The following is a 17,266-nucleotide window of genomic DNA, read 5'->3' on the forward strand; positions in this document are numbered from 1 at the left end:
CTAGTATATTGTAGTTGTTGAATTTATAGATCAGCTACGACCTACCAATTAGATGGTTCTTACTGGACTGAATAATGTGGAATGAATAGCTGATCTAGATGTGTATACCACTGTTTGAATGTATATTTATAAAACAGCATGAAATATCACGACAAACTTTAAAAATATATATTTCTCAATAGATTGATAAACCTTTACATGTCACCCCCTCCCCCCATTTCAAATATCCACAGGCATCAAAGTCATTTGTTTTCTACACCAACTAATGTGCATTAAGTCAACAAGGGGTAAACAGAGAGGCACAAATAGTCCAAGGGAGAAAGAAGTATAAAAGTGAGGGCTGGCAGCAGGTCTCTTGGCAGCCACTTTTCATTGACCAAAGGCGCCCTGTTGACATTTGTAGCCCCCCACGCTCCTCTGGTGAGGCTAGGTTCGTGGGAGCGCTGCGCAGTGATATTCCAGGAAGCGGTAAGCATCCACACGAGAGTAGCCCAGGGCCCATCCCTAATCCCCTGCCTAGCCTTTTTTTATCTGATGGAATCAGCTGGGGCTGAGGCATCACCGTAGGCGGAAGGCAGCAAACAAGATGTGACCGGGTATCGTCGAGCACACCGGAGGGGCCGGAACCACCAATCCGTCGGGGACACCCCCTCTTCTCATGGTCGGGCAGCCATGTGGACTGCGGCGGGTCTGTTCTGTTGCCTGGCATTGGGGGGCCTGCCTTGGGCGATGTGCTCCTGCCCGTCCCAGTGTGTCTGCACATTCCACAGCCTGGGCGACGGGACCAAATCCAGGTACGTCATTAATGCATAGACTCTAAAGAATAGGCATGTAATATGAATGATATTATTCGTGTATAAAACAAAATGACGTTTAACGTGTTGTTTTCTCTACCAATGTTATTTGTTTTCGTTGACAATTATTTTCCAATCACTTTGCACTGCAGCCTTATTCTCCACAGGATTAACTTCTGAGCACCCGTAATCTGATTTCAGCAAAAGCAGCAGGCGGATGCTTGTGACAGGCAGGAGGCAGGCAATATAATTAACACTAGTGCAGCACTGCATTGACCAGTTTTATGTTTATATACTACACCAGCTGAAGGAACTGCAGAAGTAGGACACATTCGATTCTGCCATATGACTCTGGAGACATTATTGCACCGTGTCTCTGGGAATAATATTATGGCAGAGGTGCTGTACACTCCAAGAACCAGAAAGAGAATTCAGATTGGTGCATTGAAAGCTAGGCGAGGGCGATGAGTAATACTAAAGCAGACATCTTTGCTCTCAATGATTACTCTCATCGAGAGAAAGAAGATAATCAAATACTAGGCAATGTGGACTCTAGCCCAGGGGTATCCAATATAGGTCACATCTATGCCAGATTTCCAGCATAAATGCTGATTGTGTACATTACTTATATTTTGATGTATATAGATATTCTAAAAATCTGGTTCCCTCCTGGGCATAGGTTGGCCCCTTGCTCTAGCACAACGAGGAATAAATGGCTTTGATCCATGGCATACACACACCAGGCCTGGAGAAACTGATCAGGAGAGCGCCATTTCCCGATTATTCAATGGTAAAATATCATCATGGTCGGCTCCATGAAGAAAAAAACGATAGAAAGGCTCGTTTGGAGTATTTAGCTAATGAAAATAGTCATGCCCACAAACAGTATAGTGTTCGCTCGCTCTTATTTATGAACTTTCTTTAACTCGGTTGGAGGTTTGTCCAAGAGCACACGAGCTATCGCAGTGTTGTGGCCGCTGGGATTCATCAATTCATATAATTTGAAGTCTCCCCAAAATTGCTTCCGAATTTAAAGACCATATAATTTAAATTGCAGCAGTGCCCGGCAGTTTTGTACTGGTTCTGGACAATCATGCTCAACTATGTAATTTGAAATGACATTTGCTGCTATGGAAAGGGTAACAAGCATTGGCAAGGCTGATATGTCTTGTAAACAGAGGCATTCACAATCCCTGCTTACATGCTCTGTATATGTAAATGATGTTTTATAACACGAAAGACTATCCTACTGCCTTTGCCAATACAGGTACAAAGTGGCAAAAAAAAGATTGCCTTCTCTAGAAAATGCATAAAGGAGATGAACAATTGAATGCCACAAACAGCGTGATGATTGAGTGTACTTTTCAGAAGTAAAATAGATCCTCAAGCATTGTAATGGATGCTCTTCCGACCAAATAGCCAATAGCAATGGGTGAGAGAGTAATACTTCTCTGGGTATAGGTGAAGCCCACTTTCTGTACATTTTAAAGAATTGCTAACAATACAGACAACTGTGCAGTCATTATAGACCTAAAAATCAAATTTCCACTGGCTGGCCAGTGTGAAACGATGTTTTGCAGCAGCCTGTGGATGCAAAAAGTGAGATTAAGAATAGTGAGTAGTGCATAGTTCCAGTTTAAAATTGCCCTGCATTATTGTAAAATGGCTGCCATTGAATCGATTCATATTATCAGGCACAAGCTCAAATGGGTCCTTTACAAGTGGGCTGGTAATCCCTTCCTTCCCGCATTATTGATACGGCAGATATTAGTAATCCCGGGCGCTATAGGAACTACACCTGGTTACTAGATAATTGGGAATGACACAGAAGGAGTGTGTTTTTTTCATACCGAGTCCAGCGTGTTTTACCCCTTTTCAAATAGGATTTTCGCCATGACATTCTATCTGTTTTCAGAGTGTAGGAGGCATCCAGGAGAAAATCTCCTGATCTGTTGCGCTTCCATGGTATTTGTAATCCAATGGGATCTGTGACGCCAGTCACTGGCCCCATCAGGATAAATGACCCACTCACAAGGAGATCCGTAGAGAGACTAAGGATTAACACTTTTACAATATTACATCAATCCTCTCTGATACAGTATAGTTTTATCCTGTGGATGTTGCATTCAGGACTACAAATTCTGGTCTGTGCACAGAATTCCAAGAATCAACATCACAGAACCAGCATCAGCAGACTTTTCCATGCACAGATTGCAGACATTCTTCCAGATGGGTGGACTATATGAGTAAACATAACCCCCAAACCCGGTCCCAGGATGCTTGTTTCCGGTCATGGGAGGTCCTGTCCTGGCAGTTTGGGCTGGACTGTTCCCATGGGGAGCAGGGTCAAGATTGATTTGCATATGGCTGAGTTTAAACTGGAATGGCATGGGGAGCAAAAAAACGATGAATTGAGGCCCAGATCTCTGTACTGGGGTGAATTTTTGACATTGAACAGCAATGTGGCCATCAATTGTTCTTTTTGCATTGGACTATTAGGGTACCTTGATTCACAGGTGTGCTGAAATGGATGTTCCAATTTGAGTGTCTAGGTTACATGAGAATGGCCGTTCCTCAAGTTGGGAAAACAAAAAAAAGAAGTCTGAAGTGTGCGGGTATTTTGAAATATTTGCCTGCTTGTGCCAACCTAAGTACACTTTTTAACCTCATACCAATAGGTAGATGCAAGTCATGCAGTTACATTTGGAGCATACCCATTAACTCTAACATCCTGTTCCATTTTGCTTGATGGCTAAGTGAGTTAAGCTTTCGACATTGAGAAGTGTTAGGTCATGATTTGAATACCAGGAAGGCTGACTCACCGCTTCCCTTAATAGGCCAGTCATTTAATTCCATTACATTGTGTAATAGCAATACTTGGTTATTAAAACCTTTAGAACTGGTACATGTGTGGTAGTATATTAAGCGCTACATTAGAGATATATGTTAGTGTGCAGAGAAAGTATTTCTTCCCCATGCAGAAATGTTTTCATTATGGATGAAAAAAGGGGGAAATATACGGAGGTACATCTCGACAAACCCAGTCCTCTGTAATCCCTGCCCTGCAATCCATTGCACCTTCCAGTGTCAGTAAATACAAAGCACCGCCATACTTTAATATTTTTTTAAAACAATTTTTATTATGTCTTTCACAGTGCAAAACAAATAAAACATTATGGCAACACTGTGTATCGCGCAGGATACTTTATTAATCGTTACTGACATTTCGTGTATATACCCTCCCCCCAAAAGAGCCCTCCCACACACTCCGTAATTCGCAAGCAACGCCATTATCACCAGCTTCACCTACTCCTGTCCTGGTCAGACATCTGGTAGGCCCCAATATGCCCCTACTCATTACAAATATTTTCCCATGTACGTGGACAGCGCCTGCTTTCATAGACCTGGAGTTCTGCGGCTCTCCACCATCCATGTCCGATCTCCACTCTTCCTCACTCGGTGGCTCAGCTGCACCCCATCGACAAACAATATTTCCTTTTGCCACTGCAAAGCCTATGGTGAATAGTAATCTAGTGTACTTTCCAGAGCATTTCTACTATACTTCCATTTATGAAACATGCTCCCTTTTCACAATATTTGTACAAACATCTACAAAACAAAATCCAAAACCAAAAGACATACTCTGAATTTTTCAGAAAGTTCCAGTTCTAGGTTCAGTTTGGTCCAGGTCTGGTTTTGTTAAATGTGTACACTTTTGCCATTACTTCTGACTAGCATTTTATTGAATCAGTGGATCTGAAAACCTGATCAGAAATAAAGGGTCTTTCAGCACGATTCACAAACGTTACCAATTAAAGTTGGAAATTTACTGTTGTGGGAATATTTCTATTTTTAAAGCTGTCAAAACATATTTTTGATTTTTGAGGAATTCATAATGAATTCAATTAATAGTACTGGAGATTTGCCAATGTCATCTGAACATTTTTTACAAAGTTGTACAGTCCCGCATGTGGAAATCATCATTAAACTTGTTCTTTGTTTATGCAAGGAGAAAACATTGTTTCTGTTGAGAAGCCTTTTCCCTGCCCTCCATCAGCTTAGGGGGTGATCATTCCCAATTTTGTGTTTACCAGGTTGGAAACTACATGAAAATAATTAGCAAATATGCACATGCTTAAGGGTTTATGGGCTTTCACTTACTTTCAAAATGAACCTACCCAGAAACACAATCCATCCTTGTCCTAACACTGGATTTATGAAAATGGAACTTACACATACTAACTAAATTTCTATATTTTGATATTCCATTTGTGGGAGTACTAATTCTAATATTGAGGAAGAGACTTTACCCATGTAATTCTTTTTTTCACAATTAAGTAGCACCTAGTGGTTAAAGCATTTAGGAATCAGCCCCAACATTGCTTGTTCACATTTGCTGTGAGAACATACACGTTTTCACGCCAACATAGCTCTTAGTGCACTATTCACGGACTTTATAACATGATTTTTTGATTTAAAGAAGTATTTCAAAACACACACAGCTTCAGTACAACTGTCGAGGGAGCAAGGGGAAACTAATAATTTCGAATTTAAAAATTGGGTAGGTTAGATACTTTTACGGTTCAAGAATTTCCTAAAGCCCCAAGCAGTCTATTTGCTTCACTGCTAACTTTGTGTTAATTATATCTTTCAAATCTTGTTTAAGTGATTATGTAAAGAAAATATTAAAATAAATCGTCAGATTCTCTTCCCTAAAAGGAATATTTGTGTTATGAAATCTACAAAAGTTAAGAAGCTTTTTCCTTAAACATTTGAATTCCAAACCTTTGGTCGATCACAGTAGTCAATGTATCAATGTGTTGATCTGGTTTTAAGATATCACAAAATATTATTCAAATAATGTAGCAATACGAATGTATGACATTGCAGCTAATTTAAACAAAAAATATATTTGACCGTTCTCTGTTATCATATTCATAACTATTCAATTGGAAATGTGTCAATTTCTTTCTACAACAACTAATGAAAGAATGCAGTGATCTTGTTCTATGATATCCCACACGGATGCTGGACAATATAGCAAAACTTCTCCATGACATCATACAAAATCAAGGGAAGATGGAAGGAATCTCCAACTAACAAACCATAAACAGTTTCTGGAACAATGTACCACGCTTAGCCCACGGTATCATATATAATTATTGGAACATGGTAGCAATCTCCATCTAAGGAACAGCAAAATGTTTGTGGAAGAGTGTACCATACCTAATCTGTGATATTAAAACAATCCAGTGAAACAATGTCGAAATCGCTGTCTGTGAAAAACATTAATCGCTTTGTGAACAATGTAGCATATTTGCTCTATGATGTCACAAAACAAGATGTGACACAATCTAGCAATCTTGGTCTATGTGCAAAAAGATTGCAAAACAATGAAGCCATATTGGTCTGTGACATCACAGTTTGTAGAACTGTGAGGGATCAAAGTGTTAGGTACTGATAAAGAGAGACCACAATCTTGAAGTGAGCTGTGACCAAGCTTCTACAGGATTCATGGCTTTGCTCATAGCAAATACGTGTGGTGGGAGTGCAATAATTATCTAAACAAAGCTAAATTTAAGAAACACAGGCCTTTAAAATGAGTTATGGGGTTTCTTTGTTCCTTGACCTTTTTCTGTACAAATACCTTTGAAAGATCGATACAGAGTGGTCTAATTCTTTATTCATAGACTGCTGCATTAATTATTATATGAGACGTAATAGTTTATAAGAATTCTGCTGGGATAGAATTTGCTCGGTCTAGACTTAGCTAATTTCGAACTTTTGATTAACGTTCAAACTTCAGAAGGCTTTAAAATGTGATTCTGATGTCAAACTGCTTGGGGATTGGTGATGAGTCAGTCTATTAAATAAACTGTTCAAACTTTAAAAAAAAGACGGAATCAATTAAAAGGCCAAAACGAAATGTATTTAAGGAAACAAAAATAAATGTCAACAAAAAAGTCCATATTTCTGAAGAAAACTAAAATCAATACTCAGGAAAGCATTAGACAAAAGTGTTCAATACAGTCATGTGGTAAATACAAAAAAGTCTTAAATATGACAAAGTGTTCTCCCACAGTTGAGATGATTTGTGCTCAATCTGATCGGAAAGAAGCTGGTGGAAGGACCTATTGAAAGTATTTTATCTATTGACCACTCACTCCACTCAATTGACTGCTGCTGAAGGGTGTCCGACTCTACTCAAGGTCTTCCTGTCTCATATTGCTAAATGAACCTTTGTTATAAGCTTCCTCTTCCTCCAATTCCTCCAAAGAAATCTTTCATCAGTCAATGTGGATCAACTCAGACCTTTACTATGTGGGGGTTTTAAAACCAGAAACATGGGATACTGCAAACCAAGATCCTCATCTCTAAAAACGAAGCAATGAACCTCTGCCATCTCATATCTGCCCCTCTTTACAGACACACACACCATGAGCTCACTGTGAATTCTATGTTAGCTTCTCCCTAAATGACATCCAATTCTGTAAGCAAATGTTCTCCCTCCCCTCCTGAGGTTTCCTCTAGAACACTTTTTAAAGCACTCTTTGGGACTTATTTAGAAGCTTGTTGCGCTACTGGTGGGCCACTTTTCATGATGCTTCGGTAGCGAGAGTACTGGTCCATATCTATGAGGCCATCCAGCGCCACTTTGTGTAGCCTTTCTTGGCCTCATAGATATTGTGTAAGGCAATGCAGCGCAAGTCGCTTCATTGCCGTACACTGTGTCAGGGGGCGTACCATGGGCGTTGTGGTTGATTTTACCACGCTTCATCCATGGTTTTGACTCATTCCCAGATTTACAAGTATCAGTGAACCTCAGAATGCATCAAAACTGTGCGCCTCCCCAGGGAAGGCGTAGTGATGAGATATATCTTTATTTCTCCTCATTGCTTCCTCTTTCTCCAGCACACATAGATCAGGAAAAGGCATCCATGGATTGTTTTTGTGTAAGATGGTGCGCAGAAACCATGCTGCCAACAACTCAGGCACCATTGCATCTTGGTGCAAGGATGCCTGCATTGGTGCTAGGCATCTCATTGTGTTCCAGCACTGGCTGAAAGGACAGGAGTGCACCTTATCTTGTAAATATGTTCATTCCTGCCCTTTCGAATTGGCGCAGAGCAGTGCAACGCAGCAAAAAGACTTGCTGCGCTGCCCTATGGCAATTCATTTTAACGCCTTAACCGCCGCGGTGCGGGCGTTCTATTAGGTGGGTGAGGCTGCGTCGGCCGTTGGCCGACGGCAGCACGAGGGAGGTTGTGCTGCCGTCGGCAAACGGCCGACCGGAGCATGCAAGGGGTTAAATGAGGCCTTGGTTTATTGGTGCTTGGTAATTGACAGGTGAGGCCGTGGCTGTGGCTGTTAAAGGTAAAGGGGGCAAGGCCTCAGTATATAAAGGAAAAATGTCTAGTCGCTCTAGAAAATGGAAAACAGTCTTCTTCACAAGTACTGAAAATGCATGATTATCTTTCTTGAGGTGGGAACTCACCTTATATGCAAAAGGACTGGGATGAGGAAGACTAGGACTCAGAGTAAGGAAGAATATTGGCAAGTAATTGGGACACTAACTGGTCCTTGCTTTATCCCCACTGTCAGGGTATCCGCACTGTATAGTTTTGTTATATCACTTATGGAGTTATTTAGAAATTGGTGAATGTAGAACATCTTCCAAAATTTAGTGGATGTCCCGTCTGTCATAGCATACAAATATGCACATGTTTACACTCTAAATCGGACGAACAGGACATCCTCAATTTTTTGGCCAATGTCTAATATCTACCAAACCCTAAAGAACCCTTTCATTATTCCATTTGCTGTAAGATTCACTTCATTTATTTGCCTCCTGACTTTCTCATATTTTCAGCGGAAAAATACTTCTCCTTCACTGCTTTCTCTGTTCCTTTATTAATCAAATTTGTTTGGCTGGTGCCACTTTCTTTCTTTTATACACACTTTCTTATAGAATTATTTTACGTATGTCCACATTTTTTTCAATATACTGGCTGGAAAATCAATAGATCTGTGCTTTCCTTGTGAAGCCAGAGATGCAGTTCAAAGTGAACAAAAAGCCACCCCAGCAAAAGTATTATATGACACTCAAACAAATAAATGTGCAAGCTCCTTTTTAAACAGTGGATTGGATACATCACAAAAGATAAAACGTGGGATTAAAAGTAGAGTGAAAGTAATTAAGCTATAATTAATGCTGAATTATATTAAGGGTAAAAAAAAAGAGGAAATACTAATTCCTGAATCTTAAATCAATTAAAATTACTCATAAACACTTCCCCGGACTTAATACATTTGAAGTTTTGAATTATTGAGAATCAGCAATCTACTGTGAAAAACTGGAGGAAAGCTATTCAACCTTATAGGTGGCCTTGAAGCGATTCCTCACAAACTGCAAGGGCATTTGCTGAAGGCACTGTATACGCATTAGCTTGTTTGAACTCATCTTCCTCTCACTTGCCATCCCTTTGTTGGACCTACATGCCTCTATTACACCCATGTTGCTGTATTTGAATCTTGCATTTTGTTTGACCATAATTATCAAGTCCCCTGCCATTCCTTGCTAATGGTTGCTCAGTGCCCTTGCATTCTTATAATTTGATCCTACGAAGTGCCGGGTTCCCCATGGGGTGCATCTGCCTCATTGGTGCTTGGATTCATCTGTGATCCCTGCCAGAAAATGTGGTCAAGTGTTTTTTTTGCTGTTAGCATCCCTTTTAGGCCCGGCATGCCATGTGTTTAACTTGGCTTTTAAGTTATCTTTTCTCTGACCACTGCTATTGGCCACTAGAAGGTCACAGCCAAGTGCGGCATATGTTGCAAAGTAAAAGCTATATCCAACATGGACTGCGTCACTGAAAAAGGCACCCATGTTGATGGATGTGGCCGCACTTATGAAACACTCTGCGGTGATGGAGAGCGATGGAGTCTGTGAGGTAAGCATTCTGTGGTAGGAATTTGTTCAATCAATCAGGCAGAAATGGTTGCAAAAATCCTAGGCATACAAGCAAAGCTGACATCTAGGCTCTAGCTCTTCAACCTCACATGCACCTATTCCGTTTGAAAGAGTCATGATTCCTTTGAGGAGGAAGGAAATTGCAGTATTGTGCTACTGAGTTTTGGAACTTAGGGAATGAGCTACAGAGAATGATTAAAAAACCAGTGGCCTCTGCTTTCTTACATGATTTGAGAAAGAAGCCTGGAGGTCAGGAGGCAATCAGATGAAGTAAACTTCTCTTCACCAGTCTTCTGAGAAGTCAGTGACCAAAAGGCAGTTTGGGATTCCAGGGGGAGGGAGGGATTTGGTGGGGGTGGCAGTAGGGTGTTTTGGAGACACCGCTGCACATACAAGAGATAACTTTCAATGAGATGCCACGGTTGAGACTGCAAGGGCCCCTCCCTGCCTTGCGACCTCCTGACCAATTGAAGTATATTAACTGTTATGAATTGTAAATTAAATATAAGTGAGGTAAACTATTTCTTTTCCAAGTCCTCCAGGGCACCACAGGGTCAGTAACCTGGACCTATAGGTGAGCCCAGGTGGCCAAAGAGAGGAAAAGACATGCTGCGTGAAGTGCTGCTCATAGCTCCTCTTCAGGGCTTGGCAAGTCTCCAGGGTTCCTCTGGACCTCAGTCTGACTCTGTACTGCCTCTGGAGTTCTAGTCGATCACCAGCCTTCCATGGTGCTCTCTTGTCTCCTGCTGTTCCGTACTGGCTGCAAGTCTCTCCTCTTCCACCTCCCTCCTCACCCACCAGAACAGGTTCCAAACAATATGGAAGAACCACTGACATCCTCACATAAATTCACTGCCCTGGGGTTTGTGGGCAGAGAGGTGCACCAGCTACGATGATGAGATGTACCATATTGCCGGGTCAGATGCTTAACGCCCCCTCATTGGGACTACTGGTAACCTTGTCATTTGGGCGGGTGAGCACTGTCCTAGGCAGCAGCCTTGCTGGGTCAATATGGGGATTTATCATTTGTTCGAGGAAGTGATAGCCCGCAATTAAAAATACTCTGTTATGTCTGAAATGAGTCTTGTGGAAGAGGCAAAAACAGGGCTTGCTTAAATGTTTTTGGTGGATGAAACATTGACTACAATCTGAGGTAAAGTGGAGAAGAACTTCAATTCTGCTTTAAAGAAGTTGCATGCTGACTTTAATCTGTTGCTTTCTTTTTTTCTGCCATTATATGGGCCTCAATCTTGACCTGGCCTCCTTGGTGTGGTATTCCATCAAACCTTTCACCTTCACCCCCTCACTTCGCATAACTCGTTTTTGTTGACAATATGACACTGTGCACATTACCCCTGTTAACCAGGGCAAACGTGCTTAAACAAGGTAAAATTGTCCGACACCTGATTGTCACATTTAATTTACTAGTAGGTCCCTAGTAAATGGTACACAGGGTCTGTAAATTATATGCTTCTAGTCGGTAGCAGCACACCTTTTGGCACCAACTAAAGTAGCACTGTAAGAAATGTTTCAGGCCTTTAGTGCAGTTTTAATCTGCAATTTTAACCTGAGAAAATAAACCTTTTGCCAGGCTTAAACTTTCCGTTCTAGGGCAAAGTGCATTGTATTTAAAAAGTAGGACATGTGTGTCTAAGTTTCACATGTTCTGACAGTGAAAAACTTCTAAAGTAATTTTTCACTGTGGTAAGGCCTATTACCAAATTAACTCCACACTGTGTTACCTTATAACATTTATTATGTAATGCTTACTTCAGACTGGGAATGGATAGAGATATGCTGATTATATTAATGTGAGTGAGAAAGTTGGCATTTTTGTGTTCAAACCAACTGTGCCTTTCTGCCAGTGCCCTGGGTCACATGACTGTGAATGGGTCTGCTGTTTGTGTTTGTGTATTGCTTCGAGATAATGAGACAAAGGAAACATAGATGTGAGGGGTGAGGGTCTTCGTCACAGGATAGCAGGGACAGAGCTGTCCCCTGCCCTGATTACATTTGAAAGGGCACTGATGAATAACACACAAAGGAACTTGACACAAGGCCTGTCCTGCCTTTTGTCACCCTAAATAGTTTGGAGCCAGGACCTGGGGTAGGAGAAGAACTGACCAGATCCCATTTTTGGTGTAGTGCAGGGAATCCCCCACACAAAGGCTGGCATCAGGTATAGAAATAGAACCTCCTGAACCACTCTTAAGAACACTCCTTGACCTGTGGAAGATTCAGAAGAAGGACTGCCCTGTTGTTGGAAGGACAGCCGTGCTGTCTGAAGATGGAAGATTTGACCTGATTGTCTCAAAATCAGGCTACCTAAGTGACTCCAAGTGTCAGTTGGCTCACCTCATGTGTGAGCTACGGGACAAGGTACAATAAGCTTCCAGAGGCCTCCCGGCAACTGCCCAATCGACCAGCACCATCTGGACCTGAATGGACCTGCCTGAACCTGCTGCTGGCCTTTTCTGGAGTGGAATCTGAGCCCAAGGGGCGCTCCCGATGCTGTGGACCCTTGACTGGCAATAATGTGATCTCCTCCTGAAGAAAAGGTGAAATCCTGAAGTTTGGTGTCCTCATGACTGTGAAGTGACTTCTTTGCACCGAGAATTGTCCACCCATAAAAACAGTCAATGAGTAGCTTCAGAGGGACTTGCTGTTTGTGCCGGCAGTGACCGTCCAGGATGGCCGGCAATGTAAGACCTGCACTCTGTGCCGACAGTGACTGTCCAAGATTTTCAACCAGTGTGAAGCTACAGAGACAACTGGGTCTTCATGCTACAGCATTGACAGTCCATGGCACCTAACCTGGTTCCTTGCATTTGGCCTGCGCTCCTTTGTGGTCAACCTGAACTTGTGGCTTTCCCCAGGCTAACTGCGAGTGGTGCTTTGGGCTCCTTGCAACCTTTTTACCTACAACTTTGAAAATGAATATCTACTGTTCGGATTTTTGTTTTTCTGTGATAATTTTATTTAACAAAACGTACTCTATTTTTTCCAAATTTATTACTGTTTGTCTGCTGCATAAATACCTTTTACATTGTCTTTGAGTTATGCCGGACTGCTTTTCTGCCAAGCTACCAGAGGATCAAGTACAGGTTAATTTAGTTACTTTTGTGGTTTATCCTGATAAGGACTTGAGGTTGTTACTTGAGTGGTCTTCCACCCCTCTCAACAAATTATTTAATTTCTTTTCTTTTAGTTTGCGATTTTCATTAAATGGTTGTGCTAGATTGTTTTGTCGTGTGGGGTTGCAGGATTTGTATAGAATTGTTTGCTAAAAGCCTTGTGTACAATAGCTTTCTTTGGTTAATGTTAAAGCTAGATGAATTTGATCTGGAAATATTTTTGTAGGGTGTCGTATGCGTAGACCTGTGTATCATGTGTGTAGATCTGTGTTCTAAAGGACTTTTCCTTTTTTGTTGAGGCAAGTGGTAGATTGTACATTCCCTGACCTGTATTGTTTTCCATGAATTGCAGCTGTGATGCCATCTTGTGTGTGTAAATGGTGGTATGTTTATGCTAACTTTATCTGATGGTTAAAACACTTGTTATTTTGGAGATTTTGGACAACTGGCGTTGAGATGGTAGCGCTTTGCTAAATATGGAACTTTCCGGAGTTTCGCAGTGCAAACTTTTATTGATTCCCACACAATCCTGGGTGGTAAGTACCTACTCAATAGGAACTAATCATGTGGAGTGCAGTATTTACTGTGTGGAGAGGTATCACCGGGTGAGGGTCAAATAACATGTTTCTCTCAATTTTAATCGGTTGGACTCCGAATATTTGACTTCTGCCCACATTGATAGCACATGGTTTTACATGACAGAAATTAAGCAGGTAAGCACCAGTGGATGTAACCACAATATGGTACTGAAATTCATGGTTTCTTGTTCTCCAAAACGTGTGTCATAGTACTCCCACAGACAAGATGCATATTTCTGCAAGTTGAGTCAAATCAATGTTGCTGAACAGTCTCTGTACAGTGATTATCCTAAGAGTTTAGAGCTTTCACCTGTTAATTTCTCACAAGTGGTTGGTTTTCACAATACACAATTAAAGTTCAATGGTTGGCCATAAAGGTTTTTCGTCCATGCCTGGCTGAAACAATCGAAGTCCCTAGAACCTCAAGTAAGTCATCTCTTGATCAGATTAATTTTGCTGAACTTTCATTCGAGATATGTCTTCCCTTTTGGGATCTTACAATTGTGTTTGGTGCCTATGCACTACCCCTCCTTCACGAGGAGACCCTCATTCATCTATTACCCCTTACACTATTATTTTCCTGGTGGTGGTGATAATAGCGATTAGGTGTTTGAAGGACCTGGGAGCAAAGTGTGCAAGCTTCCATTGCTGCTAAATTTATCAGAAACTGTGCTGGAGGGGGACGGAGTCGGGAGGAAAACACCGTCCTAATCAAAGTGAACACTTGCACAGTGGTAGCGATACGGATCTTGTCAAACATGGTACAAACAAAGTCTTTTTTTTTTACCTGCATATCTAATTTAGACATATTTAGGCCAGTGGTAAGTTGTGCGAATGGCGTGGAAAAGTGAAACAGTTTCTAGTTTTCACATTGTTAGTGATTTAAACAGATGCTTGTAAAATCGCAGATCTTCTTAAAGTAAAGCAGTTATTAAAAATCCCACAAATTTCCTACCCTATACCTGTGTAGTGGGCACACAGCTGAGGGTGTGCTCGGGTAGATTCCAGAGAAAATGCATGAGTCATGATAGTCAGCAAATATCATGCGATTACTCATTTATGCTACAGAACTGATAATTAATGCACATGTTGCTCAGAAAAAAACATTAAATAAAAAAACACAACATACATGTGTACTATTTGCTATCACGTTGAATATTCCAATAACATTCCCTTGTACTTCTTCAAAAACAGAGTTGTGCTTTGTAATGACCATGAGATGACCTTAACACCAGTGAATATTCCAGTGGACACTGTCAAGCTCCGGATTGAAAAAACATCCATTCGGCGGGTGCCTGGTGAAGCGTTCCACCTTTTATCCAGCCTCAGGTACCTCTGGTTGCCCTATAACTCTGTGGTCAGCCTCAGTCTCATCACCTTCCGAGGTCTACGGAGGTTACAGGAACTTCGGCTGGATGGTAATGACCTCGCCACATTTCCATGGGAATCTTTGAGTGACATGCCTCAGCTCAGACTGCTGAACTTGCACAACAACCAGTTGACTTCTGTTCCCAAAGAGGCAGCTCAGTACATAAAGAACATCAGCTTTCTGGATCTGTCCAGCAATAAACTAACGACACTTCCTCAAGAGTTGATCAAAACTTGGATGAACCTTCAGTCGGCTCCCTACATCATGAATGATCGGTCAAAACTTATTTTAGGTAAGAGGAATACTGTTGATGTGCTACTAAATGGAAGAGTGCATGCTGTTTTTCATTGTGTTATTGTTTGTGTTCTGTAGAGCTACTGTCTTAGACAATCAAAAGCCCTGTGAAGGAGAATATTGCTGCTCAGCATGTTTGTAATCTCCCTGTGGAACATTGGGGCATCTGTTCTAAACAGGAAAAAGTATGTCCAACAAGCAGTGACTTTAGCTGACCAAAAATAGACATGGCAAACACTTTCTATGCAGAGTTAAATTTGCATATGTGGGTAGCAGGCTGGCTTTGGTTTTGTCTCAAAACTTGCTTTGTTTTAGACTGCTTTTTGAGTGTAAGGAGGTTTAAGGCCATTTCAATTAACAATTATCTGGAATGGAGAAATCGAGAGCTGCATATGTATGAAATGAGGCATGGGAAGGAGTGCCTATGTAAATCAGCTGCTATATATTTCTATGGTAGATGGGAACCAAAAGCCAATGATAAAGCAGTAGTCATAGACATATAATATCGGGGCATGCCATTGGTTTAAAGCGAGAGAGAAAAAATAATACGGTAAACACTGCAACCATAGGGACCTAGGTGATTGTCAATGTATCAATATTTAATCTATGTGGGATCCCAACGATGTCTAACAAAATGCTTTTTTGAGGTCATGAATGCCAATACGGACCCATACATGAGAAGAGACACAAGAAGGCCAAATATGAAGGAATTCATTCAAATATCAATCATGAAGAAATTATCCTATATGTTTAAGAAAAGAGAATTGACAGTGCTCTGGTGGATGTTTGAGCAATGTTGCATGCAGTGTAAAATAAGAATAAAAAACAGACTGATGACTGCCTATATCTAATGTTCAGTCTGCATGAGACCAAGAGTATCTTTAGAGAGGTTTGTTCAATTAGGGCAATCTCAAGGCAGAAGACAGTATTGTATAAGCAGTCTAAAAGAGACAAAGTTGATGTTTCGAGTCTAGGATGTGAGAAATTTGCTTATTTGGTTTCGTGTAACTATGTAAAATTATGCAAAAATGTAATAAATTGTGTGAAATTATGAAAAAGACAAATCTGACACATAGCACTATATTTTAGGGCAAAGTGCGCACTCGCATCCATTTTGGAAATGAGAAGGCTTTTCATTAACACAAATGCTTAAAAACCATGACAGGGACATTTTGCCCATTTACGTTGTTCCAATGAACCGGTACTAACATTTTGCTGAGAACATGGCCCAATGGGGAAGTTTTAGAAATTTTGAGTAACAATTGTAATGTGAAATTTGTGACATAGTCTGGCATAAAATGAATCTCAGCTGGACCGAGTCTTAACCTTTAGACAAAACTTGAAAAGTGTCTTCTTCAGAGCAAACTGACTATAATATTTTGGTATAGCACCTTTACTATAGGGTGGTAGTTGATGAGAAAAACTTAAATTTTCAACAAATGATAATATTTATCCTAATAAGAAAGTCATTATGGGCCACCAGTAGCCTAAACTTAAGGCTGTGGGAAATAAATACAAACATCCGCACAACCAAAAATGCTCCAGAGCAATCATCAGTGTTAGCAGTCGTCAACTGGTGAGGTCAAATATCTATACAATGTGGTATGATGAATTTCATTATTCCTACAATACTGCAACAAAGGGTGACATATCCCCCACTTGAAGAGATATGTTCAATCCACGAGCTTGCAGAGGTTCACTGACTGATTTCCACTTTTAGCTTGTACAAAGCAGAGGACATTGGATTTTGTAACACTTAGAACAATCACACCATGTTCGCTTCACTTGCTAATATTTAAAAAGGATCTGCTGAGACAGCATTACTCAGTAATCAGTGTTAGAATTGCTTACTAAGATAAACATAGACAAGAAAACATAGATACATGTATCTATGTCAAAATGGTAACAGACGCAGTCGATTGCTTAATTTGTTATGTTAAACCTCTGCAAAATAGAGAACACACTTGTCTATTGATCAGACTGGAGAAAGGTCCAATTGTCATCGAGGAAACAAATAAGTTGGAGAAGCCAGAAATCATGGGAATAAATCTTGCACAAATTAGTTCTTTAGGTTTCTACTTATATCGAACAAGTGGGCCCCTCCTTATGACAGCTATTGTAAACAG

General features: G+C 40.9%; 1 protein-coding gene across 1 annotated transcript in view; it reads left to right on the forward strand.

The window, feature by feature from the left end:
• Positions 1-648: 648 nt before the first annotated feature.
• LRIT1 (leucine rich repeat, Ig-like and transmembrane domains 1) overlaps positions 649-17,266 on the forward strand; it is a 136,597-nt gene continuing 119,979 nt past the window's right edge. Inside the window, exons 1-2 of the mRNA XM_078641123.1 lie at positions 649-794; positions 14,672-15,138. Of these exons, the coding sequence (XP_078497249.1) occupies positions 673-794; positions 14,672-15,138 (589 nt within the window). The 5' untranslated portion in view covers positions 649-672. The remainder of the gene's footprint in view (positions 795-14,671; positions 15,139-17,266) is intronic.

This window comes from Lissotriton helveticus, chromosome 5_1 (genome assembly GCF_964261635.1).
Source record: "Lissotriton helveticus chromosome 5_1, aLisHel1.1, whole genome shotgun sequence".
Lineage (NCBI taxonomy): Eukaryota > Metazoa > Chordata > Amphibia > Caudata > Salamandridae > Lissotriton > Lissotriton helveticus.